The sequence below is a fragment of the Mustela erminea genome, chromosome 4 (genome assembly GCF_009829155.1).
Source record: "Mustela erminea isolate mMusErm1 chromosome 4, mMusErm1.Pri, whole genome shotgun sequence".
Lineage (NCBI taxonomy): Eukaryota > Metazoa > Chordata > Mammalia > Carnivora > Mustelidae > Mustela > Mustela erminea.
Window position 1 is genome coordinate 71,238,459 of NC_045617.1, and position 26,107 is coordinate 71,264,565.

The following is a 26,107-nucleotide window of genomic DNA, read 5'->3' on the forward strand; positions in this document are numbered from 1 at the left end:
GTCATATGATCACAGTTGGAAGTGAGCATTCTGAGAGGAAGCTCTAACGCAGCAGCTGCTTCTCCTGATCTCTCTTAAACACACTCTCAAGAATGCTCGCTGCTCAGTTGTTGTGTCTTAAATTTCACAGGGATGTTTATGCCAAATAACTTTTTTCTTACAAAATGAAAAAAGGAAGTAAAAAAAAAAATGTTTGGTAAAGAAAAGAGTTCTGATTTATTTAATCTGTCTGCAGATCTTCCAACCAGGAAGCAACAACTACAGGCTTTGAACCTTCTTGTCATCCTCCTGCCTGATGCAAACAGAGACACACTTAAGGTCAGCAGATTCATTTACGTTAAATATCCCTCAGAACTCAGAGGAGTAATTTCTCATTATTTGTGGTAAAACAAGGTGATGTTTTCATGGAAGTGTTCCTAGTTAAGTGTCTAAAGGAAAGACTGACTTTTAAAGATAAATGGTGGAAGTTTTTAACTCTTCACTAGTGTATGTACTAGACTAGTCATGTTAATAGTATTATCAGGTGTTTAATTTTTGCTGGAACGCCTCTACCGAAACCAATGAGTGAGGTTCATTTTTTTTTTTTTGATGGAAATTTGGGTGCTTTTGGTTTCTCCTTTTTATTTTTCTATGTTTTCCAAATTTAATTTAATGAACATGTAAGTTAGAAATGGATGTTTAAAAAGAAAGTTGTAAGGCTCATCTAATAAAACCTACTGTTGCCTAAAGATGTTACATTTGTAGTGCTAAGCAGTAGAGTTTGAAATAAGTAATAATGATGATTTTTGAAATGTTTGGTTAGCCAAAAGATAGACTGACTCAAAGAAGTTCTAGTACTTTCTCTAATGGCTTCCCTGAGTTTTTGATTTACATCAGCATTTCAAAGTGATTTGGTCTATATGATTTAATACCATTTATTATAAGCATTATTGGAGGCTTTTATAATAATCAATGGATTGTTCCATATTGATTTATTTTCTTAACATCAAAAGTTTACAGAGTAGTTTTAAAGGTTTAGTTATAAACTTATGAAAGAAAAAGGAAACTTCTAAAATACAATTTAGAAAGAGTAGTTACCTTAAGTTTTGTCATTGCCTCAAAAAATTGTTTTTATATAGCCAGGGGCAGAACCCTTGCCCCTCTACCCTCTATATTTCTTTCTATTTAAAATGAAAAATCATGCCAGGAAATTTCATGTCGAGAAAACAAAGCCAGTTGTTAAATCTTGGAAGTTTTTCCTGTACCTCATTAAGACTCTTTGAACTGAAACTGGGTGATAGTTCTTTCGGCCCAAGGAATTGAATGTTAATACTGAACTTTTCTGGATGAAAGAGTTTATGAGGATTACTGGAGTAAAATCCCTGCATTTCTACAGGAGAACTTCCAAAGAGTTATTCCCTTTACTAAGTCAGGGGAAAAAAAAGTTCTTTTGCTTCACCGATTGTTACATGCTGAGAAGGCTGTGCATTAGGTGGAGGTGTTTTGAAGAGAGAGGCCAGCACCAGAAAGGGTTACATTTGAACATTGTGTGACAGAGTTGGCTGTGTAAGGGTAGATTGTGGCTGAAATAGGACAGCGTGGGGACTGATTTCCAGTCTTCTTGTCAACTATGCCCTGACACAGAGCCCTGAAAGAGAAATTTAATCCATCTTTTTCTTATTCACATAGAGGTACCTGTCTGTGATGGCTCTGTGACTGACCAGTATAAGGCAGGCATTGAAAGACACATGATTTACTTAAAACATGTCTGCATTCAAATGAGTTCAAATATTTGTGAGAGGAAACACTTATTCCAATATGGTTTCTATTGGGGCAAGGCTGGTCTACAACTCAGTTTTGGAATTTGCCTTCAGAGTCCCCGGCACACTCTTTTGAAAATTCTGTTGAAAGAGATACTTTTTAAAATTTTAGAATAGCTTTAATTTTTTCATATAAGGTTCCTAGGAGTATAATTGTATGCATCAAGAAGGAAATACTCATTTAGAATAAAATATTGGAAAATGCAAAAAAAAAATTAATAATTAAGCTTTATTTAAGAGCTTAATGAGCTGGCCTTGATGGATGTTTCAAACTAGAACTCTAATAATAGAAACATTGAAACAGAAATGCCATATGTACAAGAAAATAAACCACTTACATTTAGTTCAAAGTGAAGGAAAACTCTGTCACAAGATAATTTCAGGAAGCTTAATGCAAACTTCTCCAGTTTTTTACGAGCCTAATGCCACTCTTGCATTTGCTGTTTGGAGGAATGGGATCAGGTGTATAAACTTTGTAGACTGTAACTACGGCACACTGAAGGGTTAGGAGGCACCATGTCCTACTTTAAGCCTAAAGAGACAGATGTCTAGACAAACTGCTTGTCGGGGGGGGGGGGGGGGGAATCTTTTTGACCTTGTATTATTGTATATTTGGATACTTTTTACTTGGAGTAACAATGAAGACCAGTATCAGCAGATCTGTGTTAATATAACTATTGGTATTTGTTTATTTATTTATTTATAGTTTTAGGAAGATAGCTGTACACATTGTCTTGCTCAGTCCTGGCAGGCTGGAAGATTAGTATTCCTGTTTTATGAGTCAGAAGAATTTAAAGGACAGAGTTGTCAGAAGTTTACCCTAAGATCTCTCCTAGCTAATAAATGACTGTGTTGGGAATCAAACTGGTTTTCAGGGAATAGATCCAGTGAGACTTATGTAATAGAGACTAGTGATACTTTTTTTTTGAGAGGGAGAGAGAGAATCATAAACTAGGCTCCATGCCCCCTTGTGGAGCCCAATGTGGGGTCTCAATCTCATGACCTTGAGCTGAAGTCAGCAGTCGGACGCTTAACTGACTGAGCTACCCACGTGCCTGGATATTTTTTGAAAAAGGTCAGTTCTTCTATTTCAGGTAAAGAGAAAATATATCTGAAGATGAAGTGCTTTCAGTAAGGGCCAGGTTAACATTTTTTAAATTTCATAATCTACATACACAGAAATACACACATTTGAATATTCTGATGGTAATGGTTTAAATAATCTTACTGCATATGTGCACCACGATTAAGGTGGTTTATTACCTAATCTCTAAAATTTATGCTCTGTAAAGAAAGAGATACACTGCTCCCTGACTAATTATTCTGGTCTCTGGAACAAAATTAAATTTTTTTCTCCAACCCTCACCAATTAATCTTTTGTCCTCATTTGAGAAGGTATTGTTACTATATAACCTTATGCTTGGATTACAGTGTAGCTTTCTGAGAGCTGTACCAGATATTAGATACATAAATCTTATGGTTAGATACTGAGTGCCTTTAGTTTGTTTCAAATTTTTGAAGTCTATATAGCAGCTAAACTTGATTTAAGATCCTCCTGTTAACATAGGAATTTCCACCCCCACCCCGCCAAATCTTGGGAGAGATGAACAGCTTCTTTTTGTTTGTTTCTTTTTCCACTTCGGTATCATTTATTTGACCTCTTTCTGATTGGGATTTTAAGCTAAATATGAAAACATGATTCTTTTTGTAGTTTTTTTTTTTTTTTTAAGATTTTACTTATTTATTTGACAGAGATCTCAAGTAGGCAGAGAGGCAAGCAGAGAGAGAGGGGGAAGCAGACTCCCTCATCAGCAGAGACCCTGATGCGGGACTCGATCCCAGGACCCTGAGATCATGGCCTGAGTTGAAGACAGAGGCTTAACCCACTGAGCCACCCAGGAACCCTGATTCTTTGTGTAGTTAGGAGTTGAGGGAAATGGGAAGGGGAGGTGAACCATGAGAGACTATGGACTCTGAAAAACAATCTGAGGGTTTGAAGGGGCGGGGGGTGGGAGGTTGGGGGAACCAGGTGGTGGGTATTAGAGAGGGCACGGATTGCATGGAGCACTGGGTGTGGTGCAAAAACAATGAATACTGTTACGCTGAAAAGAAATAAAAAGTTCAAAAAAAAAAAAAAAAAAAGAGTTCAGAAGCAAAAGCCAGAGACCTTCTCCACCATTTGCCAGCTCTATGATCTCTGGTACATTACTTAAATTCTCTTACACCTTGTTTCCTCATCTGTAAAAGGGAGATAATTATAGCTTCTCTCTCCGGTTAGGATTAAGTGAGATGATGTCTATGATATGCTTAAAACCAGGCCTCACCCCTAGAGAACATCGAATACTTATATTGTTGTTGTTACTGGTCTAGACCAAAATTAATTCAAGGAAGAAGGCAAAAGAAGAACTTAAAGCCCTAGGTCCTGTCAGGAGGATGGTGATCTAAGTTGCCTGTGGCTATTACGGAGGGCAGGCTCAGAGGACCCAGGAGTGTTGGCAATAGAGGTGGGAGGTGGGTGGTGTCAAAATGAGCATAAAAGAGCCTGTTCTGGCGAAAAGTTCCTTTTTATGTACACATTCAGTTTTCAAAAAACTCTTCCTTGGTCTCTGTTCACCCCCTCATCCCTCCACATGACAGTCTCCATTCTTTCTAGATTTCTTGTCAGCTAGCTATTGAGTACCTTAAAGCAAATGAAACTGAGGTTAAATGAGCCTTTCTAAGGGGATTTTTTTAACCCCTAAAGACAAAAGTGAAGCACTTCCTGAAGCAAGTGAATATTTGTAGGATATCTGAAACTGCTTTTCAGTGCTCCATGGCTCCTGTAGGCCCTGTGTTTGACGCTTCTCCATTCCTCTCCCCACTGCCTGGGTCAGGTGGGTGTCCTGTCTGCCTCATTCCCCTGTGCCGTAGCCCTTCACAGAACAAAACACCACCTCAGAGTGCTAACCAAATGGAGAAGCTTTGATGCTGAGGCCCACTGAACGTAGTGAGCCGACTGTGGTTATTATGCACAACTTACTTGTTTTTAACTAAGTAAAAAAATCCCATACACGGCAGTGTTTCCATCTCTTATCTTCACGAAAACACAAATCTAGAAGAGTCTTTTCTGTTTCAGGCCCTGCTTGAATTTCTCCAAAGAGTAATAGACAATAGAGAGAAAAATAAGATGACAACCATGAATGTAGCCATGGTCATGGCCCCGAATCTCTTCATGTGTCACACACTGGGTTTGAAGTCCAACGAGCAGCGAGAATTCGTCATGGCAGCTGGGACAGCTAATATCATGCACTTATTGATTAAGTGTCAACAAGTCCTGTGGACAGTAAGTATATATTTTTAAGTTCTGTTAATGAGTGGTGATATCTAGTTTCTAAAGTCATTTTAGGTTTAGATTTTCTAAAAAAGCAAGCCAATAGAGGTGATTGCAAGTATCATTAAAAAAAAAAAGGATGTCCATGCACCGGAAATAAATATAACACTGTAAGTTAACGACATTGGGATTAAAATAAAATAATGGCCACTTATTAAATCTCAGTTTTTAATATAACAGTATTATTTCATTGTTTCAATTTGCTAACTCCTAAAATATTTTATTTTTGCTAACGTAATTTCTGAGGATCAGTTTTTCCTAGATTATTGCTAGAACCCCGTTGGCTTTTATTGGTGAGTTTTTCTTTCCCTTTTGAGGTGAGGCTAGCTGGTTTGTAGAAGGGACTGCAGGTTAGCTAAAAGCTGGGCTGTTGGCAGGTGGCTGCTAAAGGGACCAGCCGACAAGGTGGTGACCCTAATGCCCGAAACCTCAGGCAGTCTCTCATCTTGGCATATAAAGAATAAAAAGTGGCCACTACATCCTTGAACTTTACCAAGCCTCTTTTTGAACCTCACTTACACAATGGGAGGTAAATTACTTCATGTACATGCTCTGTACTCATAGTGAATGAATAATATGATGCATTTTTTTGCATATTTAATGAATAGTGCATGTAAAATAGCGTAGTCTTATGATACGGACAAAACCTTGACTTTTCTCCACATTTAAAACATAAAGATAATTATTTCCGTAGTTCATAATGGAACCACTTCTCTTTTCTCTCCAAACTTAATTTTATTTCTCTGTAGATTCCCAAGTTTATTGTCAACCAAGTGAGGAAGCAAAACAGTGAAAATCATAGAAAAGACAAAAAAGCCATGAAGAAATTGCTGAAGAAAATGGCTTATGACCGAGAGAAATATGAAAAGCAAGATAAGAATACAAGTGATGTAAGAAAAACTTGAAGATATGTATTTATGCAGATTTCAGTATTGTTTTTACGATCATGTGCACGAGAAAGAGTTTCGTATGTTTCTGTAGTAGAACTTTCTACACACTTACTGGGCCCTTTGCTAATTCTAAGTTAAAGGCCTCAATAAGGGTAACTGTGCTCCTATGAACAATCAGTAGTAACAGTTGCTCAGGTGTTGGTGACTCAGCATAAGAGCTGTTAATGGGGAACAAAGGAAAATAACAAGACCAGAGTGTCTCAACACACACCCTCCCACACACACACACAAAGGACTCTGTGGAGACTCCAGGTGCCCACCGAGTGTGTAATCTCTACGCAGTAAAGAGTCCCTGTGTGAACCACTGATCTTTTTTCTTCCATTTTCTCATCTGTAAAATGGGGAAAAATAACAAACTCAGATCAGCATATAGGTCAGTGGTTGGTTATGCCTAGCATCCTTTGTGGGTTTCAGTAAGTATGGAAACGGTTCCTCATCGGATCATGTGAAGAATTTGGTGAGATTTATGTTGGAATGAAGAAAATTAAGATGGTTTAAAAGGAAATACCTACATACCACCATTTACAACCTGCTGTAGGAATATAAGGAATAGGTTTAAAATAATAAAATATGTGTGAAAACACATATATGGAACACATTTACCAAAGCTCTAACTTAAGATCCTGAAATGAAAGGTTTTCTATTGTTCTGTTTATGGTGGAGACAACCCCCTCTAGTCACACCACCATTGAGGTTATTCGGTTACATGCTGACATCTTGTGGAATAATGTGGAAGTGCAGTTATCAGTTTGTGGTTTTTGTTTTTTGGGTTTTTTTGGCTTTGGCCTACTTAGAAAACTAGTAATTGTAAAAAATATATATATATAATAATTTATAACTTAAAAATATATACATTCTATAAATATAGAATATAAATATAAATATGTCTATATATCTATAACTATAAATACATATTCTTTAAATGTGGATAGATATGTTTCTTATATATATACATATTTTATATTATGGCTCTCACCATTACAAAATAATGTATTTTTGGCATGAATATTTTTGGTTCATTTTAAGTACCTTTAAGAACATAAAGTTTAATAAAGGGGAATTGTAAATTGTGTTATATTTTTTTGAGAAAGGGCTTGGTATTGTCATGGGTTAGAAAGGATTTTTGGTGTACCATTTTTGTTTAACTTAGAACAGTTTATTTCTTCTAAAACCATTATACACATGTGTCATCTTGCTTTGTAGCTCTGCTTATTCATATTAACTTAGGTGACTTTATAGCCCTGTCTTTTATAACATGATTCTCTGAGGTACATTATCTATCTGAGGAAACATTTATGCTGCTGTACTTTTAAATAATGAAACCATAGACAGAATAATTAAAAAAATTGTATTTCGGATATGAGACGTTTGACATGATTTTGTTATCTACAGAGAATTTGTGTTAACTTGGATTTCATTAGTTTGTACTTTGAGTTAATTAGATGAGACTTGGTCTGAGAATTATTTCTGTACTAGTTAGAGGCCACATTGCCATTTTAAGGCCTGGAATTTAAACCTGGATTTACTCATGTATTAAGTATTACTCAGGGAGTAAATCCTGTAGCCTGGGGTACCCTGGACTACAAAATAGGGAGTGGGCATGAGAGAGGCTTCCCTGGGAAGCAGAGCTGAGGTGTGAAGAACGTGTAGGTATTATGTAGGCAGCAAATTGAATAGAGAAGTCTCACTGGCTGAGGAGGCCTCCTGACAGAATGGTAGCCCCTAGGTAATCATGACCTGTGATGGTGGTTCATTAGACCTGTCATTTTGGTTGAAAAATTTTAGTCACTTGCCAGAATTTTGTTCAAGGTACTGTCATTTTGTTAGGGAGAATAACAATGCACAGAAAGCGATTATAGAAAAACAATGATGTTATTGGATGGAACATGGGCCATCTACTTTGTTGATTAGCTGCCCAATCCCATTCTGTCTTGGTAGTTTGTGTTTCCTTACTCCTGCTGCCCCCCAAATCCTTTGAATATGTAGCATGAAATTATGGAGCACAAGACTTCCTGGGATATTTTATTCATTTGCTAAACAGCTATTTAGTGTATGACTATCATGTGCCAGGCACTGCTCTAGGCACCTGAAAGACGTTATTAAACTAAATAGATGAATACTGCTGTTCTTGTGCAGCTTAAATTCTGTAACTAAGAATTGATGCGTAAATTACCTAGTATGTTAGTATGTGGTGAGTGCTCTACAATAATAAAGATAGCACAAACAAAGAGGATTGAGAGAAGGAGCCCCTTGCAATATTCAGTTGGGTAGTCTAGGTATCATTTGTATGAAGACATGAAGGAGGGATAGAGAGCTGTGCTAGATGTTTTTCTCAGGAAGCACAGAAGGAGTAGTCTGTCAAAAGCCTTTGAAGCTTGCAGAAGCTTGCTCGGGGTATTTGAGGACCAGCAAGGAGTGCTCTGTGACCCGAGTGGAGCTGGCAAGGGGGGCGGGAGTATGAGATGAAATCACAGGGACCATGGACCAATGAATTACATAGGGATGTAGTGTTTGTAGGCCATCTTTTAGGAATTTGAATTGATCCTGAGCGAAGTGGGACCATTGCAAGATTTGAGCAAAGGCTTGAAAATCTATGTTTTAAAATGCTCCCCTTAGACTACCGGGTTGAGAATAGACTCTAGGAGAGCCAGCATAGATGGGGAGACCATAAAAGAGGAGAGACCAGGATATATTCTTAATGTCTTAAACCAAGTGAGACCAGGATATTAGCAGTGGAGGCAACGTGTTCAGGTTCTGTGTCTTTTGAAGTTAGAGCCATTGGAATTCCTTCAAGTCGAAATGATACGAGTTGTAAGAGAAAGAAGTAAAAAGTGGCTTCAAGGTTTTTGGCTCAAGAAATTGGAAGGACAGAGTTGCTCCTTCAATGGGGAAGATCATGGTTTTCAGTTAGGGTGTGTTGAGTGTGAGATTTGTGTTAGAAAAGAAAGTAGGGATGTTTGAGGGTGTTTGGTGGGAAAATGAGGTCATAGGGGCCATTGAGGTGCATGGAGTGGCAGGGGCAGAAGGAAGGCCAGAGTGGGTCTCTAGGGGGAGGCAGGCTTCTACGCTGAGGGAAGTCTTGACCCTAGGAGCTACAGGATTATTTCTGCATTTTTAAGGGTTTTATTTATTTATTTGTCAGAGAGAGAGAGAGAGAGAGAGAGAGCAAGCCCACAAGCAGGGGGAGCAGCAGGCAGAGGGAGAAACAGACTTCTCCTGAGCAAGGTGCCTGATGCCGGACTCGATCCCCTGACCTTGGGATCATGACATGAGCCGAAGGCAGGTGCTTAACCGACTGAGCCATCCAGGCGCATTTTAAAATTTAAAATTTTTATATTTGCATTTTAAAATTTAAAAATTGCTGCGCTATCAGATGAAGGAAAGTTTGGAGCAGTGAAAAATAGGAGGTTACATGGGAGATGCCAGCTAATTTCATTGCTGATGGGAGTGCATAAATTGGTAGGATCCCTCCGGAGAGCAGTTAGCATCTGGCCAAGGCCTGAAAACCATGCTCCTCGTTGTATTCAAAAATCCCTTCAAAGGGAATAATACGATGTGCAAAGAGTTATGCTTAAGTTCATTGCCATATTCTTTATTCCGGCCAGAATTAGAAATAGTCCCAAAAGGATACGATCAGTTACATATTTTATAGCATGTCTGTGTAGTAAAATATCACAGAAATATAAATGTATATATTGACATTGGAAGATATTGCTAGTATGTTAAAGAAAAGCTACAAATCCATGAATATTGCCATATTCCTAAGGGGTGATAATTGTCCTGAGGTCAGGCATGGTGCTAAGCATTTTGCAAACATCATCTCATTTAATATTTACAGCAGTTTAATTGAAGTATACGGTATTATTATCTCATTTTTTATAGATGAGGAAAGTGAGGATCAGCAATCTTAAATAACTTATTGAAGGTTATCTGGATAAGAAGTGGGGAGCTGGAATTTGAAACCAAATCTGGAGGACCTTAAATCTGGTCTCTTTACTCTTAGCCTCTATTTCCTTATGGGGGACAGAAAAACTCTGAAAAGGGTGTATACCCCAAGCCTGGGCTAGTGTGGAGTAATAGAGTGAACATGTATTCTGCCATTACTAACATGTGTTTAATAGATAGCTTGAAACAGTCCAGGGCCCTGCCAACACCCAGCAATGGCATCGGAAGGCAGTGTTAAATGCGAGCCACGAGGACCCACCAGATGTGGATCTTCAAATGTGGATATGAAGAATGTAGAATGGGGAGAAATCTAGAATGACTCACTGATTTTACCTTGGGTGATTTTATCCTTGAGGGAAAGTGTTAAGGAAAAGGAACAGGCTTTGATGAGAAAGTCAGTTTTGGACATTTGTAATTGACTTGCCGGCGTGATACTTTGGCTACATGGGCCTGAAGCTCAGAAGGCAGCCAGAGTTGGAGGTGTGCTTTTGGGACTTAGCATAGAGATTGTCCATGAAGCCACAGACACCAATATTTTAGTGGTGGGCCATGGGAGAGGAGCTGGTAAAAGAGGCAAGACATAATAGGAAGTCAGAGAAAGTGGAAGAGTATAGCGTCTTTAGAAGCCCAGGGTGGGAGACCAGGGAGGTAAATGAGTTTGGTTAGTAGTACCCCATGCCAGAGAGAGGTTGAGGAAGGTAAACATTGGACAGAGGTCCAGTGAATTTTGCATTTGAAAGGTCACTTCTGACTTTCTCCAAAGCATTGTCAGTAACTATTGATGGAAGAAGCCAGATTGCCAGGCATTGAAGACAAGAGATTGTAGATCATGAAAATTCACCAAGGTAATATTTTTTAAAGCATTCTGCATGCTGTTATTCCTAACTATACATAATCAGGATTCATGCTTTTGAGACTTGCTTGACTAGATAAATTAACAGTTTGAACCAGGTTGAAAGGGATATAATCTACTTAATAAGGCAAATGCTTTTAATGACTACAGTGTATTAATTGCTTGATAGAAATGTGACTTTCTTGAGTACTAAAGACGCATCAATTGCAGCAGGAGGAAACACTTGGTGAAAACAACAAAAAAATAACCATTTTGTGATAGCCTTCAACTTGCAGTTGGGATTGCTATTATGCATACAAACACACACACAAGCCCGTGTACCCATGCATACACACCACATCATCTACCAGAAGTCGTGTGGCTTGAGGATCTGGTTCTAGCTCTGCCATCAGTGAGACATTAATGACAAATCATTTTATCTCTCTGGGCCTTTCTTTCCTCTATAAAATGAGGTGTAAGACCAGATTAATGCTGTCTCATCCAAAGTTTGCTATAGAGTCATTGGTAGAAGTATTTTTATTAAAACATGACTGGGCCACTCCCTGAACCCATTGAGTCAGAATCTCTCAGAGAAAAACCTTGTATAAAAACTGTAAGTATGATCCCCCACCATTTGGTATATATGTGTGTATAAACATATATTTAATTGTATCATGGAATTTTTCTTATCTATACATGGAAACAGAGTAGTGTATGAACCCCATAAACCCATCACCAATGATCAAACCTGTTTTTCTAATCTCATCCCATTCTATCTCCCATAACTTGTTTCCTTTTAGTATTTTTAAGGAAATCACAGACATTCCATCATTTCCCCCATGATTACCTCAAATCGCATCTCTGCCCAATAAGGGTCTAGGGCAGCTTTGATGAGCAGCTGGTTATAAATTGCTGAATCATGCAGGTTTCAAGTTCATTGTGGACTTAGATCTGTATGATTTTTCTATTGTCATTCGTCATTCGGGCTCATCTTTCAAAGTAAAGGGAAGTGGTACTTTTTTAAAGGTTCATTTATTTATTTGAGAGAGAGAGAGAGAGAGAGAGAGAGCATGACCAGGAGTGTCAGAGGGAGAGGAAGAGAGTATCCCAAGCAGACTGCACCCAGCACAGAACAGAACATGGGGCTTGATCTCACCACCATGAGATCAAGATTATGACCTGAGCCCAAACCAAGAGCTGGGTGCTCAACTGATGTACCACCCAGGCACCCTGGGAAGCTGTACATTTATGAGAAAGAGATTTTACAAAATAAACCGAGTTTCTCACATTTTCCTTTATTTGTGGAGGGAATGTTCCCTCTGTGGTCAACTTCAGTTTTAACCCAGGATGATCTCACGTCACACCCTTAGTTTACTGTTGAGGAACTCAATTTTTAGAGAGCTTACATGACTTGCTAAAAGTCCGAGATGATCTTATAACATTTTAACATTTAGGCCTTTGGGCATGGAAAAGAAATCTGTTGCTGCTGCTTTCTGCCATTCTTCTCCAGAAGAATCCCAGAGTTGGCATCAGTGTAATGTTGAGTCTGTGTTGCTTATAACTAGAGGTGCATGGCTTTGGTCACAACTCTGTCTAGAATTCCATCTCTGGTTTCACTTAACAGCTCTGAGCTCAGAGCATCATTGTAGGTATTGTTTAAAGCATCTGCTTTAGGTCTGGAAACAGTGTCTGGATCTACTTGGGGACTCACATGGAAAATCAAATTATAATATCAAGCACAAAATCTTGTTTCTTTTTAAGATATTCTGTGATTTTTTTTATAGTGCAAAAAGTACCAGTTAAAAGAGAAAAACATCAACTTAATTTCATTGTAAATTAAATGCATCTTACTATAGAAATTATTTCAGGTTCTTCTTTAAAAGTCTTTGAATCTGAGTTGGATAAAAGTTTAAGCATTTGAATGATAAAGAGCCAGTTATAATCAGGACTTAGGCAGTTCAAGATAGTGGAGATTGCCTTCGATATTTCCATCTCCAATCAGACTAAGGTGATGAATATGCCATTTTAGTTTAAGATACCTTGCTAAAATGTCCTTGTTTAATTTCCTAAAATATGTGTTATATTCTTTTTCTTAAGAAAGTTGTATTTCCAGTTGGCCCTTTTGATGATAAAATATTTTTCTGTAGCATTAAAAATGTCAGCTTTACATTTAACTTAGCTTTTAATGACAAAAAGAAGGAATAATATCACTTTTAAAGGTCTGACCTCGAATTTCTAATCTAGAGTGCAAAAAATACAAGCAATGTGGTGTTTCATCTACATGTTACAAAGAAATACTAAAATCATTTTCTATTTGACCAAATAATAATAAGAAATAAAATCTTATTTTAAAAATATACTTTAGTTCAATATATAAAACATCGGAGGACCCTATGAGATTATTTTCTCCATTATAACAGTTTTTGTACACATAAGAGATTATTATTTTGCAAGTTGTAAAATCCTTTGTGACTAATTTTGATGGTGTGTTAGTGAAATATTTCTCTTCTCCAGTCTTGCTGTATATCACTTAACTTCAGCTCACCAGCACGCCAAAAATAAATACATTAAAAAAATAAGAGAGTCACAGCTGTTAACTAAAAAAAAAAAAAAAAAAGAAGGAGAAATAGGAAGTTTACAAAGATTATACTATTCACAGATTCAGTTATTACTATAGCTCAAGTTAAGAACAGAGTGGCTTAATGATCAAGCATGTTGTTTCTCTTCAAAGCTTGGCAGCTCAGTGTAATCAGTATACTAATAGCTAGAGTATTTGATACAGCATGATTCTGATGCTTAATGGTGGTTGTCATACACCATTTAAATTGGAGCTTTGGCATCATTTCTTGTTTATTGTCTTTAGCAAATATCATTTGGCCACCCTTGTCAAGATTTCTGGAAAATTTTCCAGAAACAACTTCTAAACTCTCCGTCTTTAATCATTCTATCTGTCAGTTAGACACAATTCTTCAACAGTGAAGGGCATGGCAGATTCAAGGTGAGTCACACCCTTCTATGTGTGCACTATTGTGAGAATTTGGATGGCATAGCGTTACAACAGAAATGAACACTCAAGAATCATTCCTGTCTGTATGCTCACATGAACCCACATACACACACATAATCGCACACACACCTTCCCCACTAGAACAGTCTCCTTAGTCATCAGGGAATGTGGCCAGTCAAGCTGGAAAGGCACTCTGCCATTGTTGGCCCAGAGGAAAGGTTTCCACAGGCACTGATACTCCAGTTCTATGGGAAAGGAGTCAAAATAGCAATATAGTTCATAGTTTGGGTAGGGCTAAAGCTGATCCAGAACTGGCCTAGCTTCACCCCCTACTCACTGAGGGGAAGGTGTGAGAAAGTGTAGTTTCACAGCCAGAAGGAACTTGGCCCCCATGCTTGTCCCCATCTGCTGGCAAGAGCCACGATACGGCGATCCCATGACACGTCACACACCCATGAGAACTCTTGAGTGTCCTCAGAAGCTTGTCCCTGAACCTCTTCCTTCCAAATCCTATCAGATTTGGAATTTGGATTCCTGGGTCACGTGGACTGCGTGTGGGTGTAACCCCCAACACTACGCCGACCTCAGTGTGGTGTTTTAGGGAGAAGCATGGTCGTGCTCTCTCAAGCACGATCTCTGAACTCACTTAGAAGCTGTAGGCCACGGCCACAGTCTTGGAGGACTTCAGTTCTTCTTGGGGGCCTTGTGGGAAAAGTGGCAGCATCCTCAAGCAGGTGACTGGTGACTCCCTGTGGGTGGGAGTACATGACTGAAGTATTTCTTGTAACACCTTTAATTCCTTCCTTCCTCTCTTTTTTCAGTAGGAGAGGAAATACCATGCGATAGATGGAGGCTACTTGTTTCTTTTAGAAAATGTTCCTAAGGTGGCCTTTCTTTGCTGTTTAGGAGATACACATTGGTGTATGTTATTTTATTCTAGAGAAATAACTACCGTGTTGGCATCGCCGTCTTAGAGGTATTCTTGAGAAATACATCTACTCAATAAATGTTTGCTGGCTGGCTCTGGCTGTGACTCAACTGTGTGGGGTGTAACTAGCATGCTTGTGTCCTGTAGTAGAATCCCATCACAGATGAGTCTCCAGCTGTGACTCAGCTGTGTGGTATGTGACTAGCATGCAGGTGTCGTGTAGTAGAATCCCATCACAGACGAGTCTCCAGCTGTGACTCAGCTGTGTGGTGTGTGACTAGCATGCAGGTGTCGTGTAGTAGAATCCCATCACAGACGAGTCTCCAGCTGTGACTCAGATGTGTGGTATGTAACTAGCATGCAGGTGTCCTGTAGTAGAATCCCATCACAGACGAGTCTCCAGCTGTGACTCAGCTGTGTGGTGTGTAACTAGCATGCAGGTGTCGTGTAGTAGAATCCCATCACAGACGAGTCTCCAGCTGTGACTCAGCTGTGTGGTGTGTGACTAGCATGCAGGAGTCGTGTAGTAGAATCCCATCACAGACGAGTCTCCAGCTGTGACTCAGATGTGTGGGGTGTAACTAGCATGCAGGTGTCGTGTAGTAGAATCCCATCACAGACGAGTCTCCAGCTGTGACTCAGCTGTGTGGTGTTTGACTAGCATGCAGGTGTCGTGTAGTAGAATCCCATCACAGACCAGTCTCCAGCTGTGACTCAGCTGTGTGGTATGTAACTTGCATGCAGGTGTCGTGTAGTAGAATCCCATCACAGACGAGTCTCCAGCTGTGATTCAGCTGTGTGGTATGTAACTTGCATGCAGGTGTCGTGTAGTAGAATCCCATCACAGACGAGTCTCCAGCTGTGACTCAGCTGTGTGGTGTGTAACTATCATGCAGGTGTCATGTAGTAGAATCCCATCACAGATGAGTCTCCAGCTGTGACTCAGCTGTGTGGTGTGTAACTAGCATGCAAGTGTCGTGTAGAAGAATCCCATCATAAGTGAGTTTCAGGGGAAGGAGGAAATTCTTTTTGACTCTGTGGATCGTGGCAGGTTCTATGGAGTTTGATACATTTGAGTTGGGCTAGAAGATATCACAGGAGAGGAGTAGAACATACATAAAGATAGGAAAGCCTGGGTGTTCATAGCAAATTTCAGTTGACCTTTTTAACCCAAACCGTAGAACGTAGTGCAGGAACAGTGTGGTGGGAGATGGCAGGGAGCAGAAATAGGTTATCATGTCCCTGAATTCTCTGGCAGTGTATTTTTTCCAGATCAGTTGGGTTTTGTAACTCATTTCTTGGGGACCTTCTAAATGCAAAAACTTAATTATTATCCTCTTACTTCACTTTATTTTTTTTTTAAGATTTTTAAAATTTTTATTTATTTGACAGAGAGAAACACAGTGAGAGAAAGAACACAAGCAGGGGAAGTGGGAGAAGGAGAGGCAGGCTTCCCACGGAGCAGGGAGCCCAATGCAGGGCTCGATCCCAGGATCCCGGGATCATGACCTGAGCCGAAGGCAGATGCTTAATGACTGAGCCACCCAGGCGCTCCAACTCTTACTTCACTTTAAATGTCAACCTAGAGTTGCCTGCCTTTTTGATATTTTAGGGCTGGAGAAGATGTAATTATGGGAGACAGTTTTTGTCACTTTTTTTTTTTTTTTTTTGCCAAAGAAAATGTGTATGTAAGGAAACCTGGTTCTATGACTTAAGTAGTTCTCATTCTTAAATGAGTGTGAAGTATTTGGGCATCCGCAAACCCTAGCCTGTCATTCAGGGCCCTCCATAATGTAATAATAGACTAATAGGATCCAAAATACCAATAATTGTATCTTAATTGAGTGGACAAGGTGGATTAGGGTTTTATGGACACAGACTTGGTGCTTCAACTGTTGATATTACAATCCTGCTCCAACATTTGTGTTTTCTGCCAGCTTCTTGTTTTCCATCTCCTAGGAAGAAACAAACAGGTGAGACCAGGCCAGCAGGTAGAATGAGCACAGTGGGATCTAGGTTAGTGATGGAACCCAAGGCAACAGGGCATGGAGCGTGATCTCCGAGTTAGAAGATACACCACTGATTTAATACCGGCTTGTGAAAGGAAAAAAAAAGGCACACGACCACCTGAAGGTGCCCCATCCATTGTAAGAAGCAGCTCATTTTTCAGTGTTAGAAATGAAAATAAATTGTCACAGAATCAAAGAAAAAGGGAAGTTAGATTTGCATCGTAGGGGAGAGGCAGAGGTGAGAGACTAGACTGTTATCAGACCAAGATATATGCCCCCAAAATGGAAAGTCAGCAAAGCAAGCCCAGGGGCCGGCTGAATGGGAGGGAAGCAGGTGTTGAGGGTCTGGGAATGGGCTGGGATTGGGACGTCCTTCAGGGATAGGGTTGAGCACATAACCCCCAGAAAGGGAAGTTAAAGGACATTAGGAACGGGGTCCCTCTTCCACCAGGATGGCCAGCGGGCCTTCCTGGAAGCATTGTCGGTCTTTCGCTGGAGGGAATGCTCCTGTGGCCCTTCCCTGAGGGCTCAGGGGAGGACAGCAGAGTCTCACACATGGGTGTGAGGCCCTCTTCCATGTCTCCACAGATTTAAGAGGTGCTTGTGCACTTTGGGGAGCAAAACCATGGTTTTAAACGATCCCACACTTCCTTGTGTGGTCTTGGATGAGTATCGCTTCTTTGTTCCTCTTGCACTACATTCCACAGGTTACTGAGAAGAAAGTGTAACTCTCTCAGAGCCACCTCCCTTTTGATGTGATCTGATTCTAAAGCCATGTTATTCTTATTGAACCTCGAGAGAAATCACCTTAATTCTATTCATGGTATATCCATGCTTTATGTTGGGGTAGGGGTAAAAGCAATTCAAGATCATGTACATTACAAAAAATAAATAAATAAAGAATTGTGAGCACAAAATAATAGTGGGTACTAAAAGACTTCTGTCTTACTTATCTCCCAGGTAAGTAGACCTAGCCCAGTGCTTGATTCTCAGTCAATACTTGGTAAATTTCAGTTTAATGAAACAGTTTTATAGTATTATTCACTTTAAGCAGAATTTGTGCATGCTCTTTGTCCTAAGGTCTGTTCATGACATATAGTTGTAAATAATAAATTACTATTTATTGTAGTGGAATGATTAGGAATTAATTAAACCTGGTATTTCAAATGCCCTAGATGATATTTTGATATTGCAGTCCTCAAAGTCTTTCACGGACATCTCACCAAACACCTAAACAGTTCTTAACATCTATGGGCATAAGATTTGGAATTGGTCATCTGAAGTTCAAAGTGTGTGGTCACAGTGTAAGCCTCACAGCCAAGCCAGAAGCAGACATGCTACAGATGGATAGAAAAGCATGTTTTTTTCAAGGATGCTCAAGAACAGAAATTTCTGTGAGATTTGGTCAGTGCATGGGAAGATTTTTTTTTTTTAAATGCATACATTGCAGTAGCACACAAAGTAACTTCTTTCTGATTCAATTTCATAAATTGCTACATGAAGAAGCACTCTCTAGTAGATAATACTCAGAAATCAGCACTTAATATGGCAGTAATGGTTATTGCTGTCATTCTTTACATCTTTAAAAATAATTAAGCATTACTGCATAGGCATTATAAAGTTCCCCTATCACCATTAAGAGGATATTTGAGGTTTGATGTAATTTAGCAAATTGCATTATACAGTAGTTAAGGTTTTTATGTAGTGAAGTGAAATGCGTAGCAGTTAAGCACACTTCCCATATAATGCCTTGTACGGAGCTACATGTCCCAGCTGCTGCCAGCTTTGTTCCAGTGTCATCATTGCTTTGCAGGCTGACGTTCCTGAGGGAGTGATTCGAGTGCAAGCTCCCCATCTTTCGAAAGTTTCCATGGCAATACAGCTAACAGAAGAACTGAAAGCCAGTGATGTACTTGCCAGGTTTCTCAGCCAAGAAAGGTAGAGGCCTGTTTTGTTTTAATCATTGCATAGTATAACTCAAATACTCACGTACGCGGTCTCCCTTCCCCCTCAACACACACATGCACATGCACACACGCGTGCACACACACACACACAACTAGGGGTGATGGGAGGTACTTCACCGTTTTGTCTTCCCCACAGAAAAGAACAGACTTAGTAATTAGACAGTTGGAACGATGAGCTGGGTTCATGTGAGGTAGTTGGTGGGCAAGTTGAGCCTGTTGGGCTCAGACTGTCCGAGCTTGCCTTCACTGTGCCTGCAATGGGCTTGGCATATGAGAGCACTCGATATTCTTTCCAGAAGGTGTGGACTGGAGGTTAATTACTCTGTGGGGACTGTTAGGAAAATCACTAAATAAGATACAGTGGGATAAAAACCAACAAACAAAATACAACTTTTTCTGAAATATAATGAATAGAAAGAGATGCTGAAATTGAAAAGCAAGGTCTGAAGAATCGAGAGAGGACAGGCAGTCCCCGGAGCTTTGAGGTCTTCTGGACACAGAGCACACTGTCCCTGTTAGGGACAACCGAGCCTTCTCGTCTGTTCTGGTGCTGCTGGGGTAGGAGGAGTCTTCTGGTAGCCTTTGGCATTCCTCTGATGATATTAGAGCATATGCTTTCTTTGACATCTTACAAGAGCTTTTCTTAAATTTTAGAGGTTTAACAAGTATATTGGGTTTTCAGTTTTCATCCTTCTAATTCTTATTTTTTAATTTTTTTTTATCATGTTATGTTAGTCTCCATACAGTGCATATTGCATGGAGCACTGGGTGTTATACTACATCGGAAACTAGTAATTCTTATTATTTTTTAAACTGGAGTTATTATTTTAATGATTTCTCCCCTCATTTCTGCTCATTGAAAATTTATCTAAACTTTTCAAAAGCGATATCTGGGGCACTGGCCTCTTAGAATTAGTCTTCGATAGAATGTCATGTCTGCATTGTAACGTTCAAGGGCATCAGTGAAGTTTTCTGCCAAAACCTCTCCAGTGTGAATACAGTACCATGAGTATTTAATATGCCTCTGCTCTGTTTAAGGTCCTCTGCTAGATGTCAGAAGGGGTATAAAGATGTATTTTAAAGTCTCTTCCCTCAGGGTTTATAAATTGGGAGAAGAGATGAGCTTGAGCAGTAACAGATGGTGGGGAAATAGAAAAGAAGCTTATTGGTCGTATCTGAGCTTTCGGTAAGCCAGCACCAACTCCCCTCTCAACAGTACTGCGAAGTAAGCACTAGTACTACTCCTGTTTTACTGAGAAGAAAACCGAGACTTTGCAAGGTCATGCATTTGATAGGTGGTGGTGCTAAATTCCAAATGTGTGGTGGTTTCCAATACCAAAGGCTGCCCTTTAAACACCCTCCTTACAAACCAGGGTCTAGCAACCGTCATGGATCTGGGGCCATTGGAGCAGAGTCTCAGAGGAGATGGAATTTTAGGAAATAAAACCCTGAAGCAGTTACAGGTCTTTGCTCCCTAAAGGGTGTCTCTGCTTCATGAAATCAATCCACTTCCTCTCTGCTTCCTGCTGTGACATAGTACATACCAACTCTTGCCAATCTGCTTACCAGGGATGACTGCCCATTTTCTCCCAGATCTTCTTACCTGAAGATCGTCTGGCCAGACTTCAGATGCCTAAGCAGGTCTTTCAGCCTAGATATAGTTAATTTACACAGCATTTGCTCTAAGGACCCAAGTGTTCCGTTGAGTCTACGTTTATTGCTGTCCTTGCGGATGATGGAAGAGGTGACTATGGAGTCGACTGTGACTATAATATTTACGGTATAGCATGATTGCTGTAGAAAGCACCAGGTTTGTGACAATTGTCCTCTGCATATTTAGATTTTCTGCTCAGGGTGCTGTTATTAAGTAAGAATTTGCTGCCCCCTGGAATGGAATCTGTTTTTCTACCTCCTCCCTTTGCCCTATCCTGCTCTACCCAGAGGGAAATCTGGTAAACCTCTCTGTCCACTGTTTACCCCCCACCCCCAAACATTCCTCAGCTCCTTTCTCTATGCTTGGGGATGCTGAAGGCCGAGGATTTGGATCCAGCTTTTCTGGATTTCGGCTTTTCCTCTTTCTTTCTTTCTTTCAAAGATTTTATTTATTATTTATTTGACAGACAGAGATCACAAGTAGGCAGAGAGGCAGGCAGAGAGAGAGGCTCTCTTCCGAGCAGAGAGCCCAATGCAGGGCTCTATCCCAGGACTCTGGGATCGTGACCTGAGCTGAAGGCAGAGGCTTTAACCCACTAAGCCACCCAGGCGCCCCAGCTTTTCCTGGTTCTTTTTAAGCTAGATTTATAATCTCTTTAAGTCTCAAGCTTTTTATTTGTAAGAGTGGACCATAACAGGACTTGCATTATAATCTTGTCATAATGAACCAGGAAAATGACCATGAAGTGCATTAGCACTATCTATTTGGGCCATATAAGTGAAGTTGTCCATAAGTGTTTATATATATGTTCTCTCCCACCACATTCTCTTCTTCCCCCCACTCACATTCCATCAGCCCAGGGGCAGTTGGAAGCCCTCCGTCCCTCATCCTTTCCCTCCCCTACTTTCTCCACCAAAGACAAGAACACATGAATGACATAAAGTGAATATACAATAAATTTCACATTTACTCATCAGTTTTTAAAAAGGCTATTGCCATTTCTTTAATTATGCATTTGTTCATTAACATTATGCAAAGCTTGTATTTCCCAGGAAATCCAGTTGTGTGTGTGTGTGTGTGTGTGTGTGTGCGTGTTTAAAGTAGAACAAGAGCACAGATACTGGAGAAATAATCTGAGAGCAATATTTAATTCATTTCTACCCCCCCACACAAGTCTCCCAAAACATTCAGCTTACTTTTCATAGAAATAATCACTCTTTTTATATTCAAAGTTTATTGCATTATGTGCTATATTACAAATAAAATAATTATTATTTAATTTTAAAAACAAGCATACACTGGTTTGGAATAAAGGGAGCTGTCTCTTGGTTAGCATACAACTTGGCAGGTGGCTTTTAACTATGGGGGCGTGTGCAGCCCCAAGTGTCTATCATGTTCCAGACAGCAGAGTAGTTGAGTTGGATAACCTGGAAGAGTCATGGGATCTTTGGGTTAGGAGAGCTCGTACTGTGCCATATGTAATGGTTTGAATAAAAGTCAGATCTGCTTTTCCCTTCACAGTTCCAGGTCTTCGGGGCCTTACACAAGTGGTTCACAAACCCTTCTGTGCATCCCAGTCTGCCTAGGAGCATTTGAAAAACTGATTCTTTGGCTTGATCTAGACATACAAAATCAGTTTCTAGAGCTCTGGGTCTGAATTTTTAGCAGGTTTCTCAGGTAATTTGTATACAGCATTTTGAAAACCACTGAATTTTACTGATTTTTATTATTTGAACCCAAAGTTCTAGAAGAGTTTATTCTTTGAAGATCGTAACTCTGTAAATGCATCTCTTCCTTATGAAACCTTCAAAATGACTGTTTGCTTCCTCCTTTGAGTATGTGGAACCCCTGTACCTGAATGGCCGGCACCGGAAGGGTTCTGAGCCAGGTCCTATTCTTTACATTCATCTTGTACACTGGGGCAGTTGTCAGCAAACCCATGATAAATACTTATTGAATAAATGCAGTGTGAAAACCGAGGTGGAAATATTACTTTTTGTAGTTTCAGGAGGCTCTTTCTGGCCCCTATGCAAAGTAGTTGATCAAATTGATAATTTTATTGGCAGCTACAACATTATGTTACTTTTCTTTTTGATTTTACAAATTTAGATGCTGATGTATTATTTTGCCCTCAGATGTATGAGTCCATTTGTTTATTTTAATTTACAGGTGTGACATTTTTATTACCTATTTGGCACACTTAACAGATGGGAAAATACAAACGTTAGATAATTACAGTGTGTCTAAGTTATGAATTTCCCATACAAGCCAGAATTCCCCAAGCACATTAAAGTGATTTACTTGCAAGCTGCTTGATGATACAACTAATCAGTTTGTTTTGTCCCTAATAGTGGGATTGCCCAGACTCTTAAGAAAGGAGAAGTTTTTTTGTATGAAATTGGAGGAAATATTGGTAAGCACATTTTGTTTCTCTCTGTGTTACATATGCTGATTTGACATTGCCAATGGTTATTATTTATATCTTTGAAGAGAAAAAAAATCAGAAGTTAAATATAGCATGCTTTAGATAGTCGATGAATTTTCTGGATTTGTTCAGTGGTCCGACTTTTCAGACTCTATTTGAGCTCCTCCATACAAATGCCCATCTGTGTTAAACCTCAGCAAGGGCAAATTGCCTTAAAATAGTAGGAGCTTCTAGAATGGTAATGAACTTTTTCAAAACTTCTTTCTTTTTTATATGCTTACATCACATCTTAATAAAGGAAGTAGCTGAGCTTATTTAAGGCTAGGATTACATTTTTATTATGGCTCAGTACTAGATATTTTTAGTGAAAGCAGAAGTTATTTTTGCCACTGTTGATTGCCTTCTAAATAACGCACACTCGCACAAAGACCAACACAGATATACACACATACGAATACAAGCACATTGGTAACTTCGGGAATAGAAATAGAATGAATGGATTGATTCTTACCATGCCTTGTATTTCAGATGCCCATTTCCAGTTACCAGTCTGTTGTACTCACCTCTATTAAAATTTGAAGTAATATTTTCTCTTTATTTTGGGCCTTGAAAATGGTACAGGTGAAACTTAAATAAATGAAATAGTGTTTAATTCAAAATAATAATTGAAAATATTTTAAGATTTTAAATTTTGTGGAGTTGTTTCCTGGGACACAAAAGTGTTAGTAAATACTGAAACTTGAACATGGGCATATGAAGGCTTACTCTTAAAATAAACTGCTGGTGAGTGCTGTGAAGTGTGTAAACCTGGCGATTCACAGACCTGTAGCCCTGGGGCTAATAATACATTATATGTTAATAAAAAAATAAATAAAAAATAAACTGCAACTCTGTTAGAAGCCTGGAAATGTCAACTCTGTTAGCAAAGTTTATTTAAATATACACACACACACACACACACATATATATATATATATTATTTGATCTTGCATTTTTACTCTTAGATATTGGGAATGAAGTATTGTTTCTTACTTAGATAGACCCCAGACTGTTGCCGCTCTTAATAAAGGTGCATAAGCTTTTAGTGAGCCATTGCAGAGCCCTTCACACAAAGTATTTTCAACTTCCTAAATTAATTCGAAACCCATTCCTTTAGAGAAAGCCTATGAAACTGACTTTTGCAGTATTTTGGCCAAGTCTTATAATGTTCTGGGAGATGGGAAAGGATGAGACCTATTTTGAAGTCTAGGATTTCAGAGTTAAGCCATGAGGAGTAAGTTTAATATTGCATCCCAGCCTCTACACCGTTTCTGCCTCATCCAGTGTCTCTTTGATAGGAGAACGCTGCCTTGATGACGACACTTACATGAAGGACTTGTATCAGCTCAACCCCAATGCCGAGTGGGTCATCAAGTCTAAGCCATCGTAGGAGACTGAAGCTGCAGAGAACCATGAGGACCTCCCGAGGCTCCTTGCTGGGGCAAGAGAGCAAATAAAAGAAACGGCAGGACTCTTCTATTGTTCACATGTACCCAACTGACGAATAGTGACACTCTGAAGCCTTAAGAAGTTACAGATTTGTGTTGCTGCCAGAATTACATTCATTAATAATACGATGAGCAAACAAAAGATCTCTAGAGTCAGAGGAAAAGGGGTTAATTAGCTTGGCAGCTCTTAGACTCTGTGAAAGGTGCCTGGATATGACAGTTTGTTTTATGTGAAAACATACTCTCTTCCCTCTCACTTTTTTTTTTTTCCCCTAAAATCATATACATGGTAATACATGCTTCCTCTTCTTTTTCTCCTCCTCACGTCTGCCTTTCCCCAACTAGGTTTGCTTTTTAACTGAAAAGATCACAAATACCAGGTATTTGGCAAGTCGTGAAGACAATGCATCTTAAAACAGACCAAATTCAACAGTATTCCTGTCACCATCGGATATTAATATTCCTCCCTTTGAATCATTTGTTCAAACAATAACATCCCACTTCTCCCTGCTGTATCACATGAAGTGATTTGCATTGTTTTCAGCTCATCTGACATATGTGTGCAGAACCGTATCTGCGATCAAGCAAATCAAACTGTCAGAAACCGCCATTACGGAACTCTTAAATACTTCTATATGAAGAATAAGTAAAATATATCCATGTGGAATAACTGGATTATGGGTAACAAAAGAGTGAAAGTCAAATCACTTCATGTATGCTGTGTTCTCCTAAGTGAAATTTATGAAGTCTTAGCTGGCTTTACCTATGGTCCTATTCGTATAAATATGCATGATCGTATAATCCGGAAATGATTAAGAATGCATTCTACTGAAAGAGGGATTATTTTTTTCTTTTTAATTCCTAAAGAAGGCTGCAGGAAGCATTATTTTTTTCTGGGTATGACACAGTCATATGAACAAGTTTTTGTTTGTGTACTTTAGATAATCAGAGTAAATTTATTAAAATGCTGTGGAAAGTACTATTCCCAGGGATTTTAATGCACAAACCATATTGTGACAAGAGATGAGCCTCTGAACCGTAAATAAGAGAAAAGAAGTGAGAAATGTTCAATATTTTATGAGTTTAGCGTGTAGTAAATAAAAGGTGATGTAAATGAGTGTTGCACACACTGTGTTTATGATACTTTTAGTAGTATTTTAGGGAAAATTACACATTCTCGGAAGCTCTTGATGTCATTCCAGTTAGGAGGGAAAATGCTGTTAATGAGAATAGTCGTAAATTTTTAGCCTGTAATTATAGGAGCAGCCTGTGGATATGATCACTTAAATAACATTGTTGTGATTTGTGCCATTGCTTTTTTATTTAAAAAATTTTTATAATTAAAAGCATTTTTCTAAAGTATCTTCTCTTGGAATTATTACTTTTAATCCTCTATGTTTATGAATGTACCACATTTTTGTTTGTATTTGTGTTTTTGTTAAAAGCCACTTCATTTATTGTTCCTGTTGCTCCTGTGTGATGTTTAAATTGGGAAGACATGTGCAAGATAAAAAACTGTTTCCCGCCTTAGTTTTTTCCTTAGGCAAACTTTTGTTCTTTAGGATTTTTCAAAAACACATTGTCTTCTGTTTTTGATTTTGACAATATATATTAATTTCCTAAAATGTTTTAGTAATAGTTTAAGTTAATGAAAGCAATTAATGATATAAACATGAAATTTACTGCTTAATACATTATGGGGTTGCACAACTTCAAAAAAAGAAGAGTGAATGT

The 26,107-nt window shown here is 39.0% G+C and overlaps 1 protein-coding gene across 7 annotated transcripts in view; it reads left to right on the forward strand.

Annotated features, from left to right (window-relative positions):
• Positions 1–25,735, forward strand: part of ARHGAP18 (Rho GTPase activating protein 18) — a 200,847-nt gene extending 175,112 nt beyond the window's left edge. For 4 of the 7 annotated variants that reach the window (XM_032339551.1, XM_032339550.1, XM_032339553.1 and 1 more), the window contains exons 10-15: positions 236–318; positions 4,915–5,121; positions 5,919–6,059; positions 18,654–18,778; positions 22,813–22,874; positions 24,224–25,735. In XM_032339551.1, the coding sequence (XP_032195442.1) occupies positions 236–318; positions 4,915–5,121; positions 5,919–6,059; positions 18,654–18,778; positions 22,813–22,874; positions 24,224–24,315 (710 nt within the window). In that variant the 3' untranslated portion in view covers positions 24,316–25,735. The remainder of the gene's footprint in view (positions 1–235; positions 319–4,914; positions 5,122–5,918; positions 6,060–18,653; positions 18,779–22,812; positions 22,875–24,223) is intronic. The other 3 variants (XM_032339552.1, XM_032339555.1, XM_032339556.1) reach the window with 3 other exon arrangements.
• Positions 25,736–26,107: the final 372 nt, after the last annotated feature.